Here is a 22106-nt window from a genome sequence, read left to right on the forward strand (position 1 = left end):
AACGGCCTCCACAGATGCATCTCTCATCTAAAGATCTTGACCGGCCCATATGACTGGGTCGACGTACGTACGTGCCGGCACACACACGTTTGCTGCCATGGAACGAACGGCATAAATCCCAACCACTCACTCATAACTAGTAGATGCACACAGCACAGCGCATGTCAAAAAAAAAATGTAGATGCACACAGCGAGTACCCTCATGCACGAAATATCTTCTTAAGTGCACCATCGCATGTACCGTTCGTAGCACAAACTAAATAATAATTTGTAACATCTCACCACCATCTGTGATCGCTAGCACACCACCACCATGGATGGCTATGGCTCGCCTGCCACCAAGTCCGTCTTGCTCCTCATGGCAGCAGCGGCAACCTGGATCAGCTTCTTCCTTGTCGCCCGACGCGTCCGCGGGCGCCGTGACCTGCATACGGGCGCGAGCGGGACGCGCTGCTGGCATTCAAGCAAGGCATCAACGACACCGGCGATGAACTCGGGTCGTGGCAGCGAGGGCGCCAAGATTGCTGCCGATGGGCAGGCATCACCTGCAGCAACGTGACGGGCCGTGTCATCGGGCTTGATCTTAGCCGGAGGTTTTCTTTGGTCGGCCAGATAAGTCCTCCTTTGCTTTCTCTAGAGCATCTCGAGTACCTCAATCTCCAGTCTACATCCCTATGTGGGCATGATGGCCGTATTCCTGAGCTCTTGGGTTCTTTAAAGAAGTTGAGACATCTCGATCTCTCCTACATATATTGCTCTGACACAGTGCCTCCTCAGCTTGGCAACCTTTCAAAGCTGGAATATCTCGACCTCTCCAACATGGAGATGGACTTGATAGACATCTCATGGTTAGCCCGTTTACCTAGGTTGATGTATCTTGACATTAGTTCTATGAATCTCAGCTCAATAGCTGATTGGCCTCTTGTGGTGAACATGATTCCTTCTTTGAAGGACCTCCGCCTTTCTTACTGCTCGCTTTCCAGTACAAACCAATCCCTCACACACCTAAACCTCACAAATCTTCAGCACCTTGATCTCTCACGTAACTACTTTGGTCATCCAATTGCGTCCAGTTGGTTTTGGAACATAACAAGCATCGAGTACCTCGACCTTTCTGATACCTCCCTGCATGGTCCATTTCCTAATGCGCTCGGAAACATGACGTTTCTCCGCCAGCTATACTTTTATCACCAATATTTTGGAATTGGTAACACAGCCACAATGACAGTAGATTTGAAAAATCTATGTGATTTGGAAATGATATGGCTTGATGGGAGTCTCTCCTCTGGAAATATAACAGAGTTTCTGGAGAAATTGCCGCGCTGCCCGTCAAACAGATTGCAAGAATTGAGGCCGAGCAGCAACAATATGGTTGGAATGCTGCCAAACAGAATGGGCCACTTAACAAACTTATCTAGTCTCGACCTGTCCTACAATAACATTACTGGAGCTATACCTCCATGGTTGGAAAATTGCACTAGTTTGTCGTATCTTTCTCTTTCCAGCAATAGTCTTACTGGACCTATACCAGTAGGGATAGGGAGTTGCACTATATTAGACATCCTCGACCTCTCTTACAATGATATTACTGGAGCTATACCGCTAGGCATAGGGAATTTTACTACATTGAGGTACCTTGTTCTTTCTCACAACCTTTTGAGTGGACATGTGCCTTCTATGATTGGTATGCTTGGTGATTTGATTGACCTTGACCTTAGCAACAATAACCTGGATGGCCTGATCACAAGGGAACACATGGCTTCTCTGAAGAACTTAAGGCACATGGATTTATCGCATAATTCGTTCTCAGGACCTCTCCCGATAGAAACCGGAGCTCAATTTTTGCTAGAATTGTCTTTGTCCTCCAATTACTTCAGTGGTCATGTTCCTGGATCTATATGTCAGCTACGGAACCTACTTGTCTTGGACCTATCAGACAACTTTTTAGAGGGAGAACTTCCTCAGTGTTCTCACGACCCTAACTTGGTTTTCCTCCTCTTAAGTAACAATGGCTTTTCTGGCAAGTTCCCATCATCACTTCGAAACTACTCGAGTTTGGCTTTCATGGATCTTTCAAGGAACAATTTGTATGGGACATTGCCGTTGTGGATTGAAGAATTGGTACAGTTGCGCTTTTTGCAACTAAGCCACAACTTGTTGTATGGAGATATTCCGGTGACTATCACCAATCTTCAATACCTTCATCAATTGAGTTTAGCAGGAAATAATATATCTGGAGTTATACCTGAGTCTTTGTCAAATTTAACATCAATGGCCCAAAAAGATCCAGAGAACTCCAAGGACGACATGTCTGCATGGTATGACAACCATGTGGGTAAATTTAGAGGACTTTGGGATGTTGTGATGAAGCGCCAAGAACTGAAGTATGGTGCTGGAATTTTTTATGTGGTTGGTATTGACCTATCACTCAACCACTTAACTGGAGACATTCCAGAAAGGATAACTTCTCTTGATGGATTACTGAATTTGAACTTATCATGGAACCACTTGAGTGGGAAAATTCCCGTGAAGATTGGGGCCATGAAATCAGTCGAATCACTCGACCTATCAAGGAATAACCTTTATGGTGAAATCCCGGCAAGCTTGTATGAATTGACATTTTTAAGCTCCTTGGACTTGTCATATAACAATCTTACAGGAAGAATTCCCCCAGGAAGTCAACTTGACACTATCTATACTGAGAACCCGTCAATATACACTGGTAACATTGGTTTGTGTGGCCCTCCTCTTGAAAGGAATTGCTCAGGAAACAACTCACTGGAGCATGTGAATCAACCGAGAAGGGACAGTGTTTATGAGGCAAAGATGTTCTTTTACTTTGGACTTGGATCTGGGTATGTGGCTGGCCTTTGGGTTGTGTTTTGTGCCATGTTATTCAAGAAAGCATGGAGAGTTGCCTATTTCCGCCTCTTTGACAAGTTGTATGACAAGGCATATGTGTTTGTGGTTCTCTTACTTGGGGCAGGAGAAATGGCAAGGCAAGTACAAGTTGAGCGATACAGATAGTACATAGTGGGCCCTAGGAATAAATGAATGTAAACAAGTATTTGATTAAATCTTGTACTAGTAAGTGTATTTTGTTCCCGGTGAAAGTTTGTCTGATGCATGTAATTAAGTGTTATTGGTTTGTACTAAATCAAAAGTCAACATGTATACAAAAATTAAGATGAGAATGTATCCTTGGTGAGTGGAGCAAATTGTCTAAAAATCAATTGCCAAGTATCCAGTCCTATATGTTGTAAATTCTAGAAGTTGTTTACACAATTTTTTTATCATGTCATATAAGTACCAACACATTAAATTCTACAAGCAATATGCAAATTAATTCATATGCCAACTACCTTTCCAACACTTCAACAGATATGAGTGAAGAACAAAGAGATTAAAGTGCTTCTACTTTGTCATTACTATAACAGATATAAGTGAAGCATATAGAGTAATATAAAACTTTCGCTGCCTCGCGCATGACACGAGGCCGTGTCCGCCTGTCGGTTGTGTTATGCCCCGTCCGGTGTGGTACTTTCGCGCAAGCCGGCCACGTGTGCGCGCCCGTCTGTTTTGTTCGCGTGAGCCGGGCAGGCGCGTGTGGCGGGTTGTTTAGCTTGTGCGAACACCCCATTCCGGTCTGTTTCCCTCGCGCCATCCATCTAGGCGTCGTGACGGTGAGACGGTCAGCCACGAGGGCCACATATATGCAGGTGGCTTTCGCTCACTCCAGCCGGGTACGCGCGGACGTCCAGCTCGGCGTGCTGTGAGCGGGTGTGGTCCGTCATGCCTGGGAGCCGGGTGGATGGAGGGGCCGTCCGGCGCATCAGTGGGCTTGGGAATTGTGCGGACGCCCTGGAATCTGAGTTGGCAGCAATCCATGAAGGAATCACTCTATCTCTCAATTAGATATCCTTGTGGAGACTGACAGCGCTGATGCGGTGCAACTAATTTCAGCAGCCGGAAAGGACCCTTGAGCACACACTCACAAAGTAATGGAGACCAGATCAATACTGTCTCAAGAAAGAAGGATTCAAATTATGAAGATCAAGCGGAATGTTAATGTAGCTAGTCACACTCTTGCTCATATGGGACGTACACAACAGCGTACTGCCTGCTGGTTGCGTTCTCCCCCGGACGAGATTGCGAGCATTGTTGCCGCTGATTGTAATTACATTTCCTGATGAATGAAATCATTTTTCCCGCAAAAAGAAAAAAAGATCGACGGTGGAGAGGTATCTGCCGTGCCATCCTATGGACCAAGGAAAAATCGACTGATCCAAACAAACAAAAACAAGGTAACTGATAGTGGCCAGTCGCTTCACTGCCGTTCACAAGAAGCAGCAAGGGAAACACGCTTCCTGGAAAGAACCCTTGTCAGTGCAGAAACTTATTTCATCTGGACTCTAGAGTGCATGGCCAGGAGCGACTTGCCGGTCTATGTGGACAAGTCAGGGACAGCAGGACAAGGAGCGATGCCCGCCTATACTTTCCTACATACTACGGTCCAGCACAAGTTGGAAAAGAAGGCGGAGCACATTTTTCTAAACGCGAATGTCCCGATCTAAATTGACCCCGATCTGGACAGGTCCTGCTTACTTGTTGCCAATTTTGCTCTGCATCCAGTCTAGGTCTCCCTGCCGTTGTCTACCAGGAAACTCGATGATGGTCCAACTGAAGTGTTCAACACGGCGCGCGCTGGAAAAGTCGTTCATAATTACCCCAAAACCATCACATATGAGGCTAGGACCAGCAGAAGAGCTCGTGCGTTCTAACGGAAAGACAAAATACCACACTCATGTTTGAATGTTGTCAATCCTACTCCCAGCAGATGATGAGAAATCTGCTTTTTTATGAGGTTATGGCGAGGTGTGCATGCGTGATTATAGATAGTTTTTTCCGTCTCTAATCCTGGTTTTGCAAGGTGTTCCGCATTGGTTTGAAACAAAGACAGATCGTGCGCTGTTGATTAAGGTTTGTCGAAAAACGTCTTACATTACGGGACGGAGGAAGTATGTTTCAAATGGTTAGCAGATAAAATAACGTAATATTCAGATTCTACACATTTTTCTGAATATTGAAGTTAGGGTTTAAAGATATGATTTTTTAACCATTTGATACGTACTGAGCGTTGACATGTCATGGGTTTCCTGTAAAAGCGAAATCTGACTTAAAACTAGTCTGCGGATAGATTACCAGAAATATTAGGAGGTTTTCTACAACAAACAATAACAACAACAAAGCCTTTAGTCCCAAACAAGTTGGGGTAGGCTAGAGGTGAAACCCATCAGATCTCGCAACCAACTCATGGCTCTGGCACATGGATAGCAAGCTTCCACGCACCCCTGTCCATAGCTAGCTCTTTGTCGATACTCCAATCCTTCAGGTCTCTCTTAACGGACTCCTCCCATGTCAAATTCGGTCGACCCCGCCCTCTCTTGACATTCTCCGCACGCTTTAGCCGTCCGCTATGCACTGGAGCTTCTGGAGGCCTGCGCTGAATATGCCCAAACCATCTCAAACGATGTTGGACAAGCTTCTCCTCAATTGGTGCTACCCCAACTCTATCTCGTATATCATCATTCCGGACTCGATCCTTCCTCGTGTGGCCACACATCCATCTCAACATCCGCATCTCCGCTACACCTAACTGTTGAACATGTCGCCTTTTAGTCGGCCAACACTCCGCGCCATACAACATTGCGAGTCGAACCGCCGTCCTGTAGAATTTGCCTTTTAGCTTTTGTGGCACTCTCTTGTCACAGAGAATGCCAGAAGCTTGGCGCCACTTCATCCATCCGGCTTTGATTCAATGGTTCACATCTTCATCAATACCCCCATCCTCCTGCAACATTGACCCCAAATACCGAAAGGTGTCCTTTCGAGGTACCACCTGGCCATCAAGGCTAACCTCCTCCTCCTCACACCTAGTAGTACTGAAACCGCACATCATGTACTCGGTTTTAGTTCTACTAAGCCTAAACCCTTTCGAATCCAAGGTTTGTCTTCATGACTCTAACTTCCTATTTACCCCCGTCCGACTATCGTCAACTAGCACCACATCATCCGCAAAGAGCATACACCATGGGATATCTCCTTGTATACCCCTTGTGACCTCATCCATCACCAATGCAAAAAGATAAGGGCTCAAAGCTGACCCCTGATGCAGTCCTATCTTAATCGGGAAGTCATTGGTGTCGACATCACTTGTTCGAACACTTGTCACAACATTATTGTACATGTCCTTGATGAGGGTAATGTACTTTGCTGGGACTTTGTGTTTCTTCAAGGCCCACCACATGACATTCCGCGGTATCTTATCATAGGCCTTCTCCAAGTCAATGAACACCCTATGCAGGTCCTTCTTTTGCTCCCTATATCTCTCCATAAGTTGTCGTACCAAGAAAATGGCTTCCATGATCGACCTCCCAGGCAATTTTACTTGTCGCCAATTTTTCTCTGCAGCCAGTCGTAGGTCTCCCTGTCATTGTCTATTAGGAAGCTCGATGATGGTAGAGAATCGCTCAACTGAGAGTGTTCAATACGGCACGTGGTGGAGAAGTCGTCCTGGTGTCCTTGGAAGTCCGGCACATGCATACTCCCCCCTTGTATTTTCTTTGTTTTGCTTCAAATTAGCGGAGCTTGCATGCATTCTTTTTTCCCTTTTCCTTTTCGGGGAAATACATTGTTATATTCCAAGCTGATAGGTCGGCTGGTCGCCGGAAATAAGCATCTCCTACACCGAAGCCGTCCCTGTCCGCTCCGGCGTGGACGTCTACAACATCTCCTCTTAGGTCACCTACGCCTGCCTCAGCAGCAACAGCAGCTGCACAGATAACGATTTTACATATAGCGGCTACCAGTGCTACTGCGACGGCGGGTGTGTAGGCAATCCCTATGTTCGCGGTGGCTGCTCGCGCGACAAAGGTACCTTCATTTTCTTCCCCTTAATTTTGAACAAATTTTCTCTCGTAACAGATTAAACTTTCAGTCAGTTTTACTGTGCACTTTGTAGAACATCACCGGGAACAATTAGTATAAAATCTAGTGCTTTGAAGGTGGACAATCTTCTGACAAAATAAACACATCCAAAAGTCGCAAGAACGAAAAGAAAAAAAAATATCGGCACAAGATGCATGTATATTTCATGTCCAAAAATTTCAAATCGCGCGGCAATGCTGCTGAGGTGCTCCAGAACTGGCAACCATCTTCCACCTTCGAAGAAACTGTAGGTGCATCATACCTTGGATGAGACCGCCGCCGCGGCGCCAGCCACCTTCAACACCGGCACTTTCGACTTCGCGACGGCGCCGGAGGAACCGCTGATGCGATGTGGACGAAGCCGAAGAAACAGGACCCTCGGCAAGGCCTCCACCGACGTCTTGAAGGCCTTGCCTGGACACACATCCGCAACTCCTTGATGCCGTCATAGAACGCCGTCAAGGCGGTGGCCGCGAGACTTCTATTCCCGACAGAGACGTCGGCACCGACCGAGCGACGTCGCCTGAACAAACTAGCCTAGACCTTTTTTTTTTTGAGGGAACAACTAGCCTAGACGTAGACACGAGCCACTCCCCAATGGGCCGAATGTGTTACAATATCCCGGTCGCAAGGCCTTGTGCGGCCCCCCGTGTTGCTCCGGCGACGGCGAAGCGGATAAGGCCACCCACCCACCGCTCCCGCCACGGCGAGCCAAAGCTTTCGCCTTTCTCCCCTCCGCTCGGCCCCGCCTCCAATGGCGTCGGCGTGCCCCCGCCTGCTCTTCCTCTCCTTCCCCAAGTCCCCGTCGCCGCCGCCCGCCGTCCCCGCCAAGCACCACCCGTCCGCCGCCGCCACCGCCTCCGTCTCCCTCTCCCTCTCCACCCGCGCGCGCGCCGCCTCTCCCAGCGCCCCGTCCCCGTCCCCCTCGCCGTCTCCTCCCGCGGACGGGGTCGGCCCCGCGGCGCCGACGCGGGGCGACGTGTACCTGGGGAGGCAGCTCGCGGCCGCAGCCGCGGCACGCGCCCCCGCGCGCGCGTCGGAGGAAGACGCCGAGAGGCGCCGCCGACGGAAGGAGAAGCGGAAGGCCCTCGCCAAGAAGGCGCCCTCCGGCCTCGCCTGCTGCTACGGCTGCGGCGCGCCGCTGCACACCGGCGAGGCGGGGTCCCCCGGCCACGTCGAGCCCGCCACCTACGACCTGGTAAGCAGGCCATCCGATCCACGCGCGCACTCCGCCGCCATCCTCAGCGCGTTTCCACCGGCTTGCCGGAGCATGGACTGACACGACACGACGTGGGCAGAAGAAGAGGCACAACCAGCTGAAGACGGTGCTGTGCGGGCGGTGCAGGCTGCTGTCGCACGGGCACATGGTGACCGCCGTCGGCGGCCACGGCGGCTACCCGGGGGGCAAGCAGTTCGTTTCGGCGGAAGAGCTACGGGAGAAGCTGTCGTACCTCCGCCACGAGAAAGCATTGATAGTGAAACTAGTAAACAACCCTGGCTCTCATACCCCAATCGATTGATGCATACCTAGTTGTCTTGCACTCATTGTGGCTGCTATATGAATGTAGGTTGACATAGTCGACTTCAACGGGAGTTTCCTGGCGCGCATACGCGATTTCGCCGGCGCTAACCCCATCGTGCTCGTGATAACAAAGGTGAATTTCATACATTGTCAACTTCTCAGTACTGTTTCTTCTGTCAGGTAACTGAAGCTATAGCTGCTCTGTAGGTTGACCTCCTACCCAGAGACACGGATTTGAATTGCATCGGCGATTGGGTCGTGGAGTCTGTTGTTAGGAAGAAACTCAAGTGAGATTTTCTTCCCCCCCTGAGTTTTCCTTTCTATTTCGTCAGGTCTTTACCTAACCGATAATTTATTATCTTGCTTTGTGTGCGTAGTGTCCTTAGCGTCCATTTGACAAGCTCAAAGTCATTGGTCGGCATCACTGGTGTTATATCAGAGATTCAGCAGGAAAAGAAGGTCGGCTTGTTATCCACTTACTGTCTACCTATTATTGTTGGCTGTCGACTTCTCATGCACAATACTGACTACATTTTCATTGTCTCTTATCAGGCCCGAGATGTGTATATACTGGTAAGCATTATTCGCCTATTATGACCGAGTCATAAATATCACATTGTGCTGTCCTGTTTTACATCAGAACGCAATTCATGCCTGCCAATTGTCAAAAATAATAAGTATGTAAGGAAGATCCAAAATCATGTCATGGTCCTTTGCATGTTTGAAGGTCTTATTGTCCTCGCCAAATAAATAAGAAAGTAGGGTGATGGCCATATTTATCTCATTTGCTTTTTCATTATGCACATTGAATGATTACAATAAAGACAATCCGAACAGACATGCCTGCCTATTGCCTACTGTAGTTATATCTGACAATCTGATGCGTTCATACATTGTTGCAGGGTTCAGCAAATGTTGGGAAATCTGCATTTATTAGTGCTATGCTAAGTAGGGCCTTAAATTCTTCTACCACCCTTTTTGTGATTATGCGATCTTTTTTTTTTGTTCATTCATATCTTCATCGTGCTAATAGTTGGAGATTGCTGTTGTAGAAACAATGGCATATAAAGACCCAGTGGCAGCTGCAGCTCAAAAATACAAGCCAATACAATCTGCTGTTCCTGGAACAACCTTAGGTCCTATTCAGATCGAAGCATTTTTAGGCGGAGGGGTATGCTTCTACTTGTTTTCAACTTCAGATATGTATACTACTTTACATGTGAACCTAGTGTATCATCATTATTGGTTTGATGTAGCTGTCAGAGAATCCAATATAATCTCTCCTGCACCCTGCTTACATGCTAAACAAAATGCTGCTCACCTAGAGAATTAGATAATTAGATGCCTTAAATCTCCATCCATAATATATATATATATATATATATATATATATATATATATATATATATATATTTAACATGTTCTAAAATGTACATTTAAATGACACGGATAAGTGCCTATATTTTGTATTCTCCTTTGGTATCCAGTTTGGACCTTAATATAGCTTAATCTATGCATGACAGAAATTATACGACACACCTGGAGTCCATCTTCACCATAGACAGGCAGCAGTTATCCACGCTGATGATCTGCCTTCTCTTGCACCACAAAGTCGCCTAAAGGGGCGATGTTTTCCTGTATGTATACCCTGATCTGTAAAATCCATGTTACTGTCTCAAAATTTCCGCACTAATCTCTTTCTTCAGACCATAATGTTATGTTCAGGCTAATGATACAGATGTTGGATTGAGCGGGAATACGTTGTTCTGGGGGGGACTTGTCCGTGTCGATGTTGTTAAGGTACCTAAATGCTCTCAAAATTTCAGTATTCATATTTTTCCATCTTTCTCAATGTCACTTGTAAAATTAGCAGCCACTAAGTGATAACCAATAAATCACCAGGCTCTTCCACGCACACGGCTAACATTCTATGGACCAAAGAAGCTAAGTATTAATATGGTCCCCACCACAGAAGCAGATGAATTTTACAAGGTATGTGGCTGTTCCACGAGTTTGACTTCTACTTAGAAGTAATAATGTATTTCTTCTTTCAAAATTTATTTACAAAACTTCACTGCATTTGTGAAATGGAGTTATTTCTTTATTTAAGCTTTATTCGTCTCAAAGAAAGAGCCCCACCGCATGTAACCTCATCTGCTAAAAACTAGCTTTTGCTGCTGTGCCATCTTTGTTTTGCTAATGTGTGCTTTCATTTCAAACAAAATTGAGCCTGTTGTCCTTTCCTTCTCACTTTCCAGAGAGAAGTCGGAGTTACATTGACTCCCCCAACCGGCCAGGAGAGAGCTGAAGGATGGTGTGGGCTTCAGGGCGTTCGCGAATTGCAGATAAAGTATGAAGAGCTTGATAGGTAATGTTTGCAACTAAAATTTGGGTCTTAGCTTTGCAGCGGTCATTTGTTGGCCAGTACCAGGGTATATAACAGTCCCCGTATAGGAGCATTTTTGTTTATTTTAATATTTTACACCCTGAATGATTTATTGGCACCTTCTTTCCTGTGCAGGCCTGCTAGTGACATTGCGATATCTGGACTCGGGTGGATCGCGGTCGAACCACTTGGTGTGCCATCTAGCGACCCTGATAGCTGCGTCGAGGAAGAAGGCGGCGGCAGTGGCGAGTTGCATTTAAGAGTACATGTACCCAAACCAGTCGAGGTCTTTGTCCGCGCCCCACTGCCCGTCGGTAAAGCGGCATCGCAGTGGTACCGATACCAGGAGCTGACCGAGGTAGAAGAGGAGCTGAGACCCAAGTGGCATTACTGATGCTGCGGTTGCCAAATGCCTATTTTTGGTCTCTGTGTATGCTGCTGTTGCTGCTGGAGCAGCTCCGCATGATCCAGTTGCGCACCGACATTATGTTTCTTGGATGATCTTATAGGGATGAATTCATAGTTCTAGCTTAGGATCAGCTGATGAAAATGATTCAGGAAACCTCGAGTGAAATGTTGCTGTGGTTACACTTGTTGCATATATATGAAACTATTTCACCGTCGTTTTGCAATGTTTGATTGATAGCTATTTTGTGCAAAGAGTATCAAATTCAGTTGTTGCCAAGTTTTATTAAACATGCCAATTTTGAAGGAATTAAAAAAAATACACCCAAGAAGAGTACATCTTACAACAGTGGAAAGTTTTCCTTTTTGCAACAAACCACTTTATACAGCTTCTATGACATCGGTGACCTTCAAAGGAATATAAATTGCAACCAGATCCTTAAAGGACACGTGGCGAATGACTTTGACATGTGGCGGAAGATTCTGGTCGAGTTGCCACAATAGCGCCAACCACCATACCACGTGTCCGCCAGATACTGGTCGAGCTACACATGGAGAATGACTTTGACATGTGGCGGAAGATACTGGTCGAGCTGCCACAATAGCGCCAACCACCATACCACGTGTCCGCCAGATACTGGTCGAGCTGCCACAATAGCGCCAACCACCATACCATGTGTCCGCCAGGGCATCCCGCCGATGACCAAGACCGGCCATGGCTGGCACCGACAAAGTGAGTGTTGTTACTATTGTGAAAAGTTGGATACATGCGATTCTTAAGGGGCATCACAAAAGGCCAACTTGTGTTCGCAAGCGACCATGGATTCTTAACTTGTGCACATAATATGTGTGGACTTTTGGACCTAACCAGGGTCCCCATTTTTGGTATAAATTTCTCCTCTCCTCGAGAAGTGCACGCCCCATCCTTGGCCTATGTTACGTGCAACCTCCCCCACCCATCACCCACCCTCAGTCAACCTCTCTCCCGCCAACCCCTTCTCATTATGACCCCCTACCTCCCCATCGCCGCTCAAAGCATTATATATAGCCGCCTTACTTCGCGGCCCCATACTAGTACACATGAATCCACGATCACCGCCCGCCCCCATCTCGTATCCATACCATTCCACTCATCCTTCTCCGGGGGTGGCTTGACGCGTAGCTCAAACCATCAGATGGCCCTTCCTTCCACGATGTTCGTCGATGGTGTAGCCTCGCTCCTCCTTCCCACACCTACCCGAGCCCCCTCCCTCCTTTTCCTTCATTTTGCCGCCGCTCTAATCATGTAGGAGAGAGAAGAAGAGAAAGGAAACGACCTCAAACAACTGCAACCCATGATCCGCCGCTTGGAACAACGACCAGGAGGCGATGCATTGCGCGATGGTTCGGACGGGGTTGGGAAGGACCAACCGGAGGTGCAGGCGCAGCGCCGGCGTCGATAGCGACGATCATGGACCGGCGACCGTAGCGCTAGGGTTAGCCGGGGCTGCGCGTAGAGGAGCGGCGCGTCGGGTCAACGCGGTGGAGAAGGAGCAACGTCGTGAGATGAGCTCGTGGATGTGCTGGATAGCGACGGATTTCGCCGGAGTTGGCCGTGGTGGCGGCAGCAGTGGGGAATACAGAGAGAGTGGATCGCATGAGATAGAGTGACCAGGAGGTGATGCAGTGCGGGACGACAACCAGAGGAGAGGGGGCGGGAGAGCGGGCGCGCCGTCGCGCGATGGGGGCCGACGCCCACAATGGAAGGGGAGGGGGCGACGACCAGGGTGGAAGGGAAGGGGCGGTGGTGGCGGCGGCTAAACAGGAAGAGGAGAGGAAGCTGATTGGGGAGAAACGCATGGGCGTTGGCTTATATACCTCATATCAAAATTACGAAAATACCCTCGACAGAGCACGAGAATAACAGCGGTGGCACGAGATATTTTCGATGGATAGCTAAACTGTTCATTGCAATAGTGTCACGGGCTCCATCCGGCGGCCCAGATCGTCTAGGAGCGAGATCCAAGGGTCAGAAACGCATCAAGGGAACCAATCGGGTGGCGGAGAGTTGCTAATCACTGTGAGCGCCCGTAGCCCCCTTCGCCTTTTGTTACTGGATTTATACAGCTCGTATTACATCGTGACCTTCAAAGGAGAATAAATTGCAACCAGATCCCTAAAGGACACGTGGAGAATGACTTTAACACGTGGCGGAAGATACTGCTCGAGCTGCCACAACAACGCAAGCCACTGTACCACGTGTCCGCCAGGGCATCCCGTCGATGACCAAGACCGGCCATGGCTGACACCGACAAAGTGAATGTTGCTACTATTGTGAAAAGTTGGACAGATGCAATTCTTAGGAGGCATCACAAAAAAGTCAACTTGTTTCACAAGCGACCATGTATTCTTAACTTGTGCACATAATATGCGTGGACTATTGGACTTGGACCTAACCAGGGTCCCCTTTTTCGTATAAATTTCTCCTCTCCTCGAGGATTGCATGCCCCACCTTGGCCTATGTTACGTGCGACCTCACCCACCCTCGATCAACCTCTTTCCCGCCAACCCCTTCTCATTATGACCCCCTACCTCCCCATCGCCGCTTAAACATTATATATAGCCGCCTTACTGCATGGTCCCCATACTAACGCACAAGAATCCACCATCACCGCGCCCCACCCCCACCTTGCTTCGGGGTGGCGTGACGGGTAGCTCAAACCATCCGATGACCCTTCCTTCCATGCCATTCGTCAATGGTGTAGCCTCGCTCCTCCTCTCCCCTACCTCAGCCGCCTCCTTCCCCCTCTAGTCCATGTCTGCCACCAATCTAATCATTTAGGAGATAGAAGAAAGGAAAAGGAAACAACTCCACACAACCGCAAACCATAACCTTCCGGAGAAAAAGCACCGCCAGAAACAAAAACAGCGTACCGCCCCCCGCCTCCAGAGCCGGAGCAAACATCAGTCATGGCCGAAAGACATACAAGGCGCGCTATCATCGTTTGTAAAAAGATTATAACCCTATTTTCACAAACTCATGTATAAATAAAATGTCATGGACCTAATTTTCCATATAAATTCAGGTACTCTACAAGGTTATGCATAAAAAAGACTTATTTTTTGCCCAAGAAAATGCCACTCCGGGAAGCCCCTGGAGTGTTCTAGAAGGAGCGGCGCCCAAGGCAAGGCAAAGGCAGAAGACCATCCCAAGGACGAGTCTTCACACTCGTCGCCAGAGTCAAAACAAAATCCATCGCCTTTTCTCTCCTCCTCCCCTCTCCCCTCCCCTCTGAATCCCGCCGCCGTGCCCTAGCGCCGCCGCCGTGCCGCCTCCGCCCCCTCCGCCCCCACGCCGCCGTCCCCGTTTGGCGCCGTCGCGCTCGCCCCTCCCGCCGTGCTGTGTCGAACCCCCCGCCCCGCCGTCCGCGATCTTGGCCGTCGGTTTCTGAGGTACGCGCGCCGTGCGATTAGTCGAACCCTAGACGAACTTCATGCGGCGGCACGCCGTCTAGATCCGCCCCCGGGCGGCGCCCCGAAATGCCGGGCGGCGGTTCCTCCGGGTCCCCGCCGGAGCAAGCAAAAGGCCCGATTTTTCCCCCGGTGGTTCCTCCGCGGGGATCTTGTTCTAAGGGCGGAGTTGGTAACCCTAGGGAGAACTCCGAGCAGGGCGAGCGACGACCCCTGCCTTGCCATTTTACATGCCCTGTATTTACTTTGTATGGCGCCTGAGTGATCCTTAATCGGTTTTCTGTGGCTGCAGGGATGGCTGACGACGGTGCCGGTGGTGCCGGGAGTTCGACGGCGAGGGATGGCGCAGATGGCCCGGAACCCGCCACCATCGAGATCAACATCAAAACCCTGGAGTCGCAAGTGCACAAGCTCCGCGTCGACAAGAATGTAATCATGCCATAGCTTTTCTAGTTCGGTTCTGTCGGTGCCCTGAACTACCCTAGAAGTGGTAGCAATGCTATAGTCCTGTTTGTGCTCAACTCCCTGCTAATTGTCAATCCCTGTATTCTGAAGTAGTTCTGTTTATAGTGATATTATTATGTGCAATGTTTTCTGATTATCTAACTGCCAATTTTGTTTTCCTCAGGAGACTGTTCTGAACCTAAAGGAGAAGATAGTAGATGTCGCCGGGATTCCCGTGGAGCAGCAGCGGCTGATTTTTAGGGGAAGGGTCTTAAAGGATGACCACCTCTTGTCAGAATACCGTATCCTTTTGTTTTTGCGTTTCCTGTCGAGGCTACAAAGTTTTATTATTGAACCATCTGTATCTCCACATCAGTTATTACCTTGATGAGTCATACCGAAGTTTTTGTCGTGTTGAAGTTGCTTAGAAATACGAACCAGAACCTCATATCATTGCAAGCTTTTGGCATGCATTTATTAAGTCGAGTTGTTTGCACTAGTAACCGCCGGAACTGTAGATTATACTGAAGATTACGTGGAATAATAGGAGGTTGTCGTTGATTATATTATTGGTTTCTATCATTCACAGCATGGTTTGTCATTGTAAAATTTTGTTTTTCTTGTGACCTGCCATTCGTACACCTGTTCATCTGACGCTTCGATGGATGCGTTTTAAGTTGTTTTCCTGCCACGTTTATCCATGGATTGTATTGATTTCCCTGGTCACAACTCTTGTCATATATATGTATCCTTGACAATCTAAAGATTTGGAAGATGGATATACATTGCATTTGGTGGCTCGACGCACAGCTGAGGGCCAACATTCCTCTGAGACTCCTGAAGCAATCCCCAATGCTAATGGTAAGTCAGATATGCTGTTGCTCTGAAGCCTATATTATCAACCCTGAGTCCTGACCACAACAATTATTTTTGATATGCTGTCATGATTTAGTATACATACATGGTGTGCCTTACCCTGTTTCAGCATTATGGGAGCTAAAATTAAGTCTGCATCAACCTCCCAAATGTCATGTTCTCCATTTGCATACAAACTGCAGTATATGCATTGCACATTCCGTAATGGACACTTTTTAACAAAAGGGGGCTGAAAATAGTTCTAGCTAGCTGTGGATGTAAAGAGCCATATGGGAGTTTTCAGGCTATTTAAACTGAAAGAGGTCTCTATTAGTCCTCTGGTATATGTGTTGCTTTAGTTCTCTGGTATATGTGTTGCGGAGGCACTGTTGACGGTTATATGCTTGTGCAGATCGTTTCTGCTATCTGATTATATTTTCTGTACCTTTGCTCATTTCAGATGTAATTGGTTGTTGCCGAATTCGATTCATTTATCATGATCTTTAGTATAGCATAGTATGATTGGATGACAGTATGCTGGGACTGGGACTTATGAACCTTTTACATTTTTGTCGTGGCTGCAGCTAGTGGTGCCGGAAATGGAGCAATGCTGGGAGATTACATGTCCAGGGTATGCATCTACCATTTTTTTGTAACGGTTAACATTGATTATATTTTCTTTTTTATTTGAAAATTTGTTACTCTGCCTACCATTTAGCAATGGTTGAACATCGATTATAATTCTTAAATAGTTGTTATTTATTCTCTTCTAGGAAACTATAGATGTTATGGTTTCCGAGGGGGTGATAAATGACATTCCTGCGGTATATGCTTTGCTCTAGCATTCTGTATAATTTTTCTGTCAGATGATCGCTTGCTTCACTTGCCCATTGGTATAATTCCTCTCTTCTGTTATGTTCAGACTGTTCGGGATATTCTTGGTAACTTCCTTGGGATGCCTGGTGGTGTGGCAAATGCTACGTTCTCGGTAATGAGGTTTCCTTAATAGGCCTATCCAGGGTTGCTGATATACATTAATGTTTAACTTCTCTGTGGTTGCTTAATTAGGTGCCATTAAACCACCCCCCACCAGATGGGGCCAATAATGGAAGAACTCAGCCAGGCCAGGCACCACCTGGGTTCTCAATTCTCAATCATCAAATTCATGTGTCACAGCTTCCACCTTCCGGCGCTATTCCTCGCAACATGGTTAATATACTGTTATCATTTTCTTCCTCATCTTTTGCCATCTGTCTTTCATTCATCTAACTTTAGCATTGATCATAGGTTGTTCCTGATTCCATGACGACCCTGTTGGAGTATATCAATCGCATGGACCAAGTATTGCAGAACAATGGTATGGTAATTCTTTTTGCAGCTGGTTTATTTGTTGGTTGTCAATAGCACTAATATATATGCAATTCTTTTTTGATATATGAAAATGAAGGCGTTCCACCATCCGCGGACTCAAATGCTCAGGAACCACCAACATCAGCGACAGATGATGCTTACTTGAACCAAAGCTTTCCAAGTCCTGAGGTGCTGGCGTCAGTTGTTGAAAGGGCCCAACAACTTCTTGGCGGCAGTGCTTCTTCTGCGCTTTCTGTATGTTACTTTCCCCTCTTGTAGTTGTATTCTGAGCTTCTGACCTTTGCAATGGTTGACCTTTGACAGAGATAGTAACATAGTATATTTCATAACTATTTTCCCTTCTATTGTAGTCTCCAAGCCAATGCTCTCTAAGCAAGTGTTACCATTTGAGTACTTTTATAGACAATGCTATGGAGATCTATATATAAACTGAACATTTGAAATTTGCCCTTCCTTACTCTATTAACACAACGCTCATAGGACTGTTGATGCTTTTTCTGGTGTTAGAATTTCATGATTTGTTTTTTGGCAACTGATTATGCAGTTGCTATGATGCAGTTTTGTGTCTGTTTCTCTCAAATAATTTCTAGACAACCAAAGAGATAAGTGTGAACTTTTGTGTGGACTTATTTGTGACCTGCATTCGCCTTATTTTTGTTTCAGCATCTTGCACAACATATTCAGAGAGATGCTGCCACTGCTGATACATCTGTGCGAAGCCAGATCCAGAATGAGTCGGCACAGTTGGGAGTAGCGATGCAGCATTTGGGGGCTATGCTTTTTGAGCTTGGACGGACAATGATGACGCTTAGAATGGGACCATCTCCTGTATGCATTTTTCTACAAATTTCACTATCACACAAGTGATTCACATGGTTTAAGTATTCTGAAAGCTTGTTGATTTTGCAGATTAATGCTTTTGTAAATGCCGGGCCTGCTGTTTATATAACCCCTACAGGACCAAGTCCAATCATGGTTCAGGTGATGTATTGTGATGCTTCTTGGTGTTGGTTTTGATGTGTTCTGCAACTCCAGTAACAATAACACGTTATTTCATTGCGCAGCCGTCTTTCCAGAGCGCCCCTCATTTTGGAGTTTCTAGCATACCGCCAGTTTTTGGTGTCTCTGGTCCATTTGGTATTGTTGATCCTTCTCGAGCAAATGGTGTCAATATTCATGCTGGTAAGGTCTCCCAGTGCAAGCACTATTTAGATTTTTTGCTTTATGGATTTTTTAAATATATAAGTGGGTTAATGTGCAAACAGGTGACCTTCTTATGGTGTATTATTATCTATGTTTACGCCCCCCCTCGCATTGAGAACATCAAAACAGCATCTAAATTGTCTCTGTGGTTATTAATTTGTCTGAGTTTATAGGTATTAGGTGCATCATAAATGGTGTCCTAATATGAGGAAGTAGATATGTTTCTAAACCTTGTGGTTGACAGATACGTGGACATATAACAACTGATAAAAAAAAATTGGCTTCCAAATGTCATTTGTGTTCTTGACATTTGATGCACTCGGTGGGGGAGCACATGCAGCATGGGACCACATTGAGATACCGTGTTCCGTGTTTACTGTTCTATTTTGTGTCTCTTGGATAGCAATTAGATAGTATAAGATGAAATGTGACCTTAATTTTTTTTTTCAAACGGAGGCAAAAGATTTGTCTCATATATTAAATAAGGGACCTTTAATTTTGAAGTTGCAATGAGTGCTTGTCACATTTTGATCTCCCCTGACTCTTCTTTTTGTCCTGTATACTAGGTGCTTCTGCAACAAGTGGTCCATCTGGTGGTTCAACCACTGCTTCTGCAACCACTGCCAACGGGGAAAGCCAAAATGCAGAAAGACCTCAAGGAGGCAACCCGTCGGCTACACGTGGATTGCCACCACGAACAGTTGTTACAGGACTTGCAGCTATTCCGGCCTTTCCAGGGAGGTCCTCAGTTGGTGTTATCCTTCCTGTTCAAATGAGAAGCCAAGTGGCAGCACCTAACCAGTCAACTGGTCCTCAAGGTTCTCAGACTGCCGTGGGCAACGGATCTCAACCGAATTCGGCATATGTTGTTCCACAAGCTTCTTCAGGCAGTGCTGTTTCTGCTATGATAGCACAGATATCTGCACAGATAGCCAATGCACTGGCTGCAAACCCGCAGGCATTGGCTTCACTTACATCAGCTGTGCTGAACCCAGCAGCCCAGGGGCCTCACCCCCCAACCACAAACAATGGAGCTGGCACCGTGAGCTCTGTGACATCAGGAAATACACAATCACAAAATGAGCTGCCGGGTTCTCATCATGGGCAAACTTCAGTGAACATGCAGTCTGATGCAACTGGTGCAGGTATTTCTTTTTGAAGTAACCTGGATTCTTTCCCCTCTAGGCATAATTGTACCGAGTCGTTCACCGTTCCTGTTTCTGTTGTTATTGCTCTATTTAGGCACTGTGCCTTCAAATACATCCGGTCCCAGTTTGACACCACAAGACATCAGTACTGTGAGTGTCTCCGATGTTGATAGCAGTCAACAACGCTCTGGGGAATCGGCAGCAGCCAGCTTAGGAGGACAGATGACAGGCACACTTACAGGTGATGTTCCTTTGGGCATGCCGGCAGAAAATTCTGAACTGAAGAGCAAGCCGTCAGATGGAGAAACCGGAGAGTCTACTAAACCTGCTGCTAGTGGTGGGTCTGGGCCACTTGGTCTTGGTGGTGGCCTGCAGCCCAAGGTAATACTAATATGTTCCTGGTTCTTAGTCCTATTACAGTCTCACAAACTTTATTGCTCAGTTTGCATTTTTTTTGTCAACAATGATTTCCTGCATGTTGTCCTAGTGCTTGTAATTTGTTGTTGTTAGCTGCAGTGCCATAGATTTTTATTTGAGAGAACAATGTCATTGATTATGTTAACTACACTTGCAGAGACGTAGCAGAGCAACAAAGCTATCTGGGACTAGCAGCGATTCTGGGGAAGCCGTTAACACCTCTTCTGTCCCTAGAAGCCAGGAAGCTGTTCTGAGGGGACAGCAGGCTCTGCAAGCTCTTGTTTCGAGAGGCTATAATGCGAGCAGCGGCAGTGTTACGGCTTCTCAAGCCCCATCTTCAACTCCTCGGTCTGCTGCTGGAATGCCTCTGAGAAGACCGGGTGGTGAAGGGCAAGTTGACCTCGGCAGTATGCTATCAAGTGTTCTCAACAACCCGATGTTCAGCAATCTGATGTCAAATGTAGCTGCTCAAACAGGGATGGATTCACCAGCTGATGTGAGGAACATCATGGAAGACCTGACACAGAACCGTGCAGTGATGGACACCTTGAGCAGTATGGTGCAAAATGTGGATGTGCCACAGAGGGGGGGCCAAGGTGGCTTTGACTTGTCCAGTATGATGCAGCAGATGATGCCTGTTGTGTCACAAGTTCTTGGTGGAGCTTCACCTCGTCGTGCTGGTACGGATGTGCAGCCTCGACAGAATGACAGGGAAGTGAGCGGCGCCGCAGGTGGGAGAAGCTCTCAGGTATGCCATCCTGTTTAACAAAAAGACTAAAGTTGGTAGGTCAGTTTGTATTTTTACCTGAATATGCCATGTTTGGAAACCAGCCATCAATTCGGAGAGGTGAAAAATGTTTGTTGGAACAAGAAATATTTATGTTGCCTGAACGTGTGAAACCCATTTTTTGATCAGCGTGAAATACTAGAATCTTTGATCTTGTAACATAAAACATCGCTCATGTTTGTTGTTTCTTGGACAGATGGATCTCCAAGAAGCATGCCAACGCATTGAGCAACGTGATGCCCCTGAGGATATCTTTGGTGCTGTCCTTGAGACCGCTGCCCAGGCTTATGGCAACGACGAGAGCATCGAGGTCATGCTTGAAGAGCTTGCCAGTGACCCAGAGCTCGCTGATGTATGTTCCCTACAACCTCTATATAGTTTATATTACATAATGTTTAGTTAACCATATAAAATGCAATTGTCGGTGAATGCTAGACTTGAGATTACATTACACACATAATATGTCGTCCGCTGGATACATGAGTTTGTTATGAGGGGGATTCTTCCCCCTGTGTGGTTCCACCATTAGTTGGTAACAAAAGCTGCTGGTTTTTTCAGGAGTACATGAAGCTTCTGCTGGAGCAAGTCGGCGAGAGGGTGGAGTCTGAATCCGAGGCCAAGACGCAGTCGTGAAGCGTGGCCCGGGAGTCGGTCCGGTCGGTCAAGTGGGCGGTACATTTCAGGCGCGGCGTGGTTGACAATGTGGTGAAAACATATATACAGAACTCATGACTTGTGGATGTAATTGTGTCTCCTGACTGTGGATGTAGTTGTTGTCTGTTGTCACCGAATTTTGCTAGTGACATGCACATAGCTAGCTAGCTTTGGGGAACCGTATACCTGGATCGTCTGTCTGTGCTACCGACGACATTTCGACATTTAATTGTTGGTCATTGCGATTTATGCTGGACTCGGATTTTTCGCTGTTGAGCACGACAATGTTGAAATCAGTTAGTAGGACAATGTTTTCTTACACCAGCAGCACGACAGAGCGGAGAAACATCACTCAGGTTCGGTTGGTGTATCAAATAGGAGTGCAGGGAGCGTCGCAAAGACCTCTCCTTCCTTCCTCTGCTTGCTCCTCCCTTCTATAGCCAGCCTTGGAGAGGTTTCAATCATGGACTTTGGCCA

General features: G+C 47.1%; 2 protein-coding genes and 1 pseudogene across 4 annotated transcripts; all 3 read left to right on the forward strand.

Annotated features, from left to right (window-relative positions):
- Positions 1 to 276: 276 nt before the first annotated feature.
- LOC119321829 lies at positions 277 to 3312 on the forward strand (annotated as a pseudogene).
- Positions 3313 to 7634: 4322 nt separating this feature from the next.
- On the forward strand, positions 7635 to 11527 carry LOC119323707 (putative nitric oxide synthase). Of its 2 annotated transcripts, none has more exons than XM_037597410.1 (13): positions 7635 to 8185; positions 8286 to 8471; positions 8556 to 8642; positions 8717 to 8796; positions 8887 to 8968; positions 9062 to 9082; positions 9412 to 9457; positions 9562 to 9680; positions 10033 to 10146; positions 10235 to 10309; positions 10412 to 10501; positions 10768 to 10859; positions 11031 to 11527. In XM_037597410.1, exons 1-13 carry the CDS (start codon positions 7742 to 7744, stop codon positions 11287 to 11289), a joined length of 1695 nt encoding a protein of 564 aa, XP_037453307.1. In that variant the 5' UTR covers positions 7635 to 7741; the 3' UTR covers positions 11290 to 11527. The 2 variants fall into 2 exon arrangements, with proteins under 2 accessions (XP_037453307.1, XP_037453306.1); XM_037597409.1 differs by having other exon boundaries at positions 7643 to 8185; positions 10768 to 10877.
- A 3045-nt stretch (positions 11528 to 14572) lies between these two features.
- LOC119325440 (ubiquitin-like domain-containing protein CIP73) lies at positions 14573 to 21905 on the forward strand. 2 transcript variants are annotated; one of them, XM_037599186.1, is made up of 18 exons: positions 14573 to 14732; positions 15043 to 15179; positions 15379 to 15496; positions 15960 to 16055; positions 16634 to 16680; positions 16823 to 16873; positions 16972 to 17037; positions 17118 to 17258; positions 17337 to 17406; positions 17497 to 17654; positions 18084 to 18248; positions 18330 to 18401; positions 18485 to 18602; positions 19190 to 19768; positions 19866 to 20152; positions 20346 to 20936; positions 21172 to 21327; positions 21534 to 21905. In XM_037599186.1, the coding sequence occupies exons 2-18, from the start codon at positions 15045 to 15047 to the stop codon at positions 21606 to 21608; spliced, it is 2925 nt and encodes a 974-aa protein (XP_037455083.1). In that variant the 5' UTR covers positions 14573 to 14732; positions 15043 to 15044; the 3' UTR covers positions 21609 to 21905. The 2 variants fall into 2 exon arrangements, with proteins under 2 accessions (XP_037455083.1, XP_037455085.1); XM_037599188.1 differs by lacking the exon at positions 16823 to 16873.
- The last annotated feature ends 201 nt before the right edge of the window (positions 21906 to 22106 follow it).

Source organism: Triticum dicoccoides, chromosome 6B (genome assembly GCF_002162155.2).
Source record: "Triticum dicoccoides isolate Atlit2015 ecotype Zavitan chromosome 6B, WEW_v2.0, whole genome shotgun sequence".
NCBI classification, from domain to species: Eukaryota; Viridiplantae; Streptophyta; class Magnoliopsida; order Poales; family Poaceae; genus Triticum; species Triticum dicoccoides.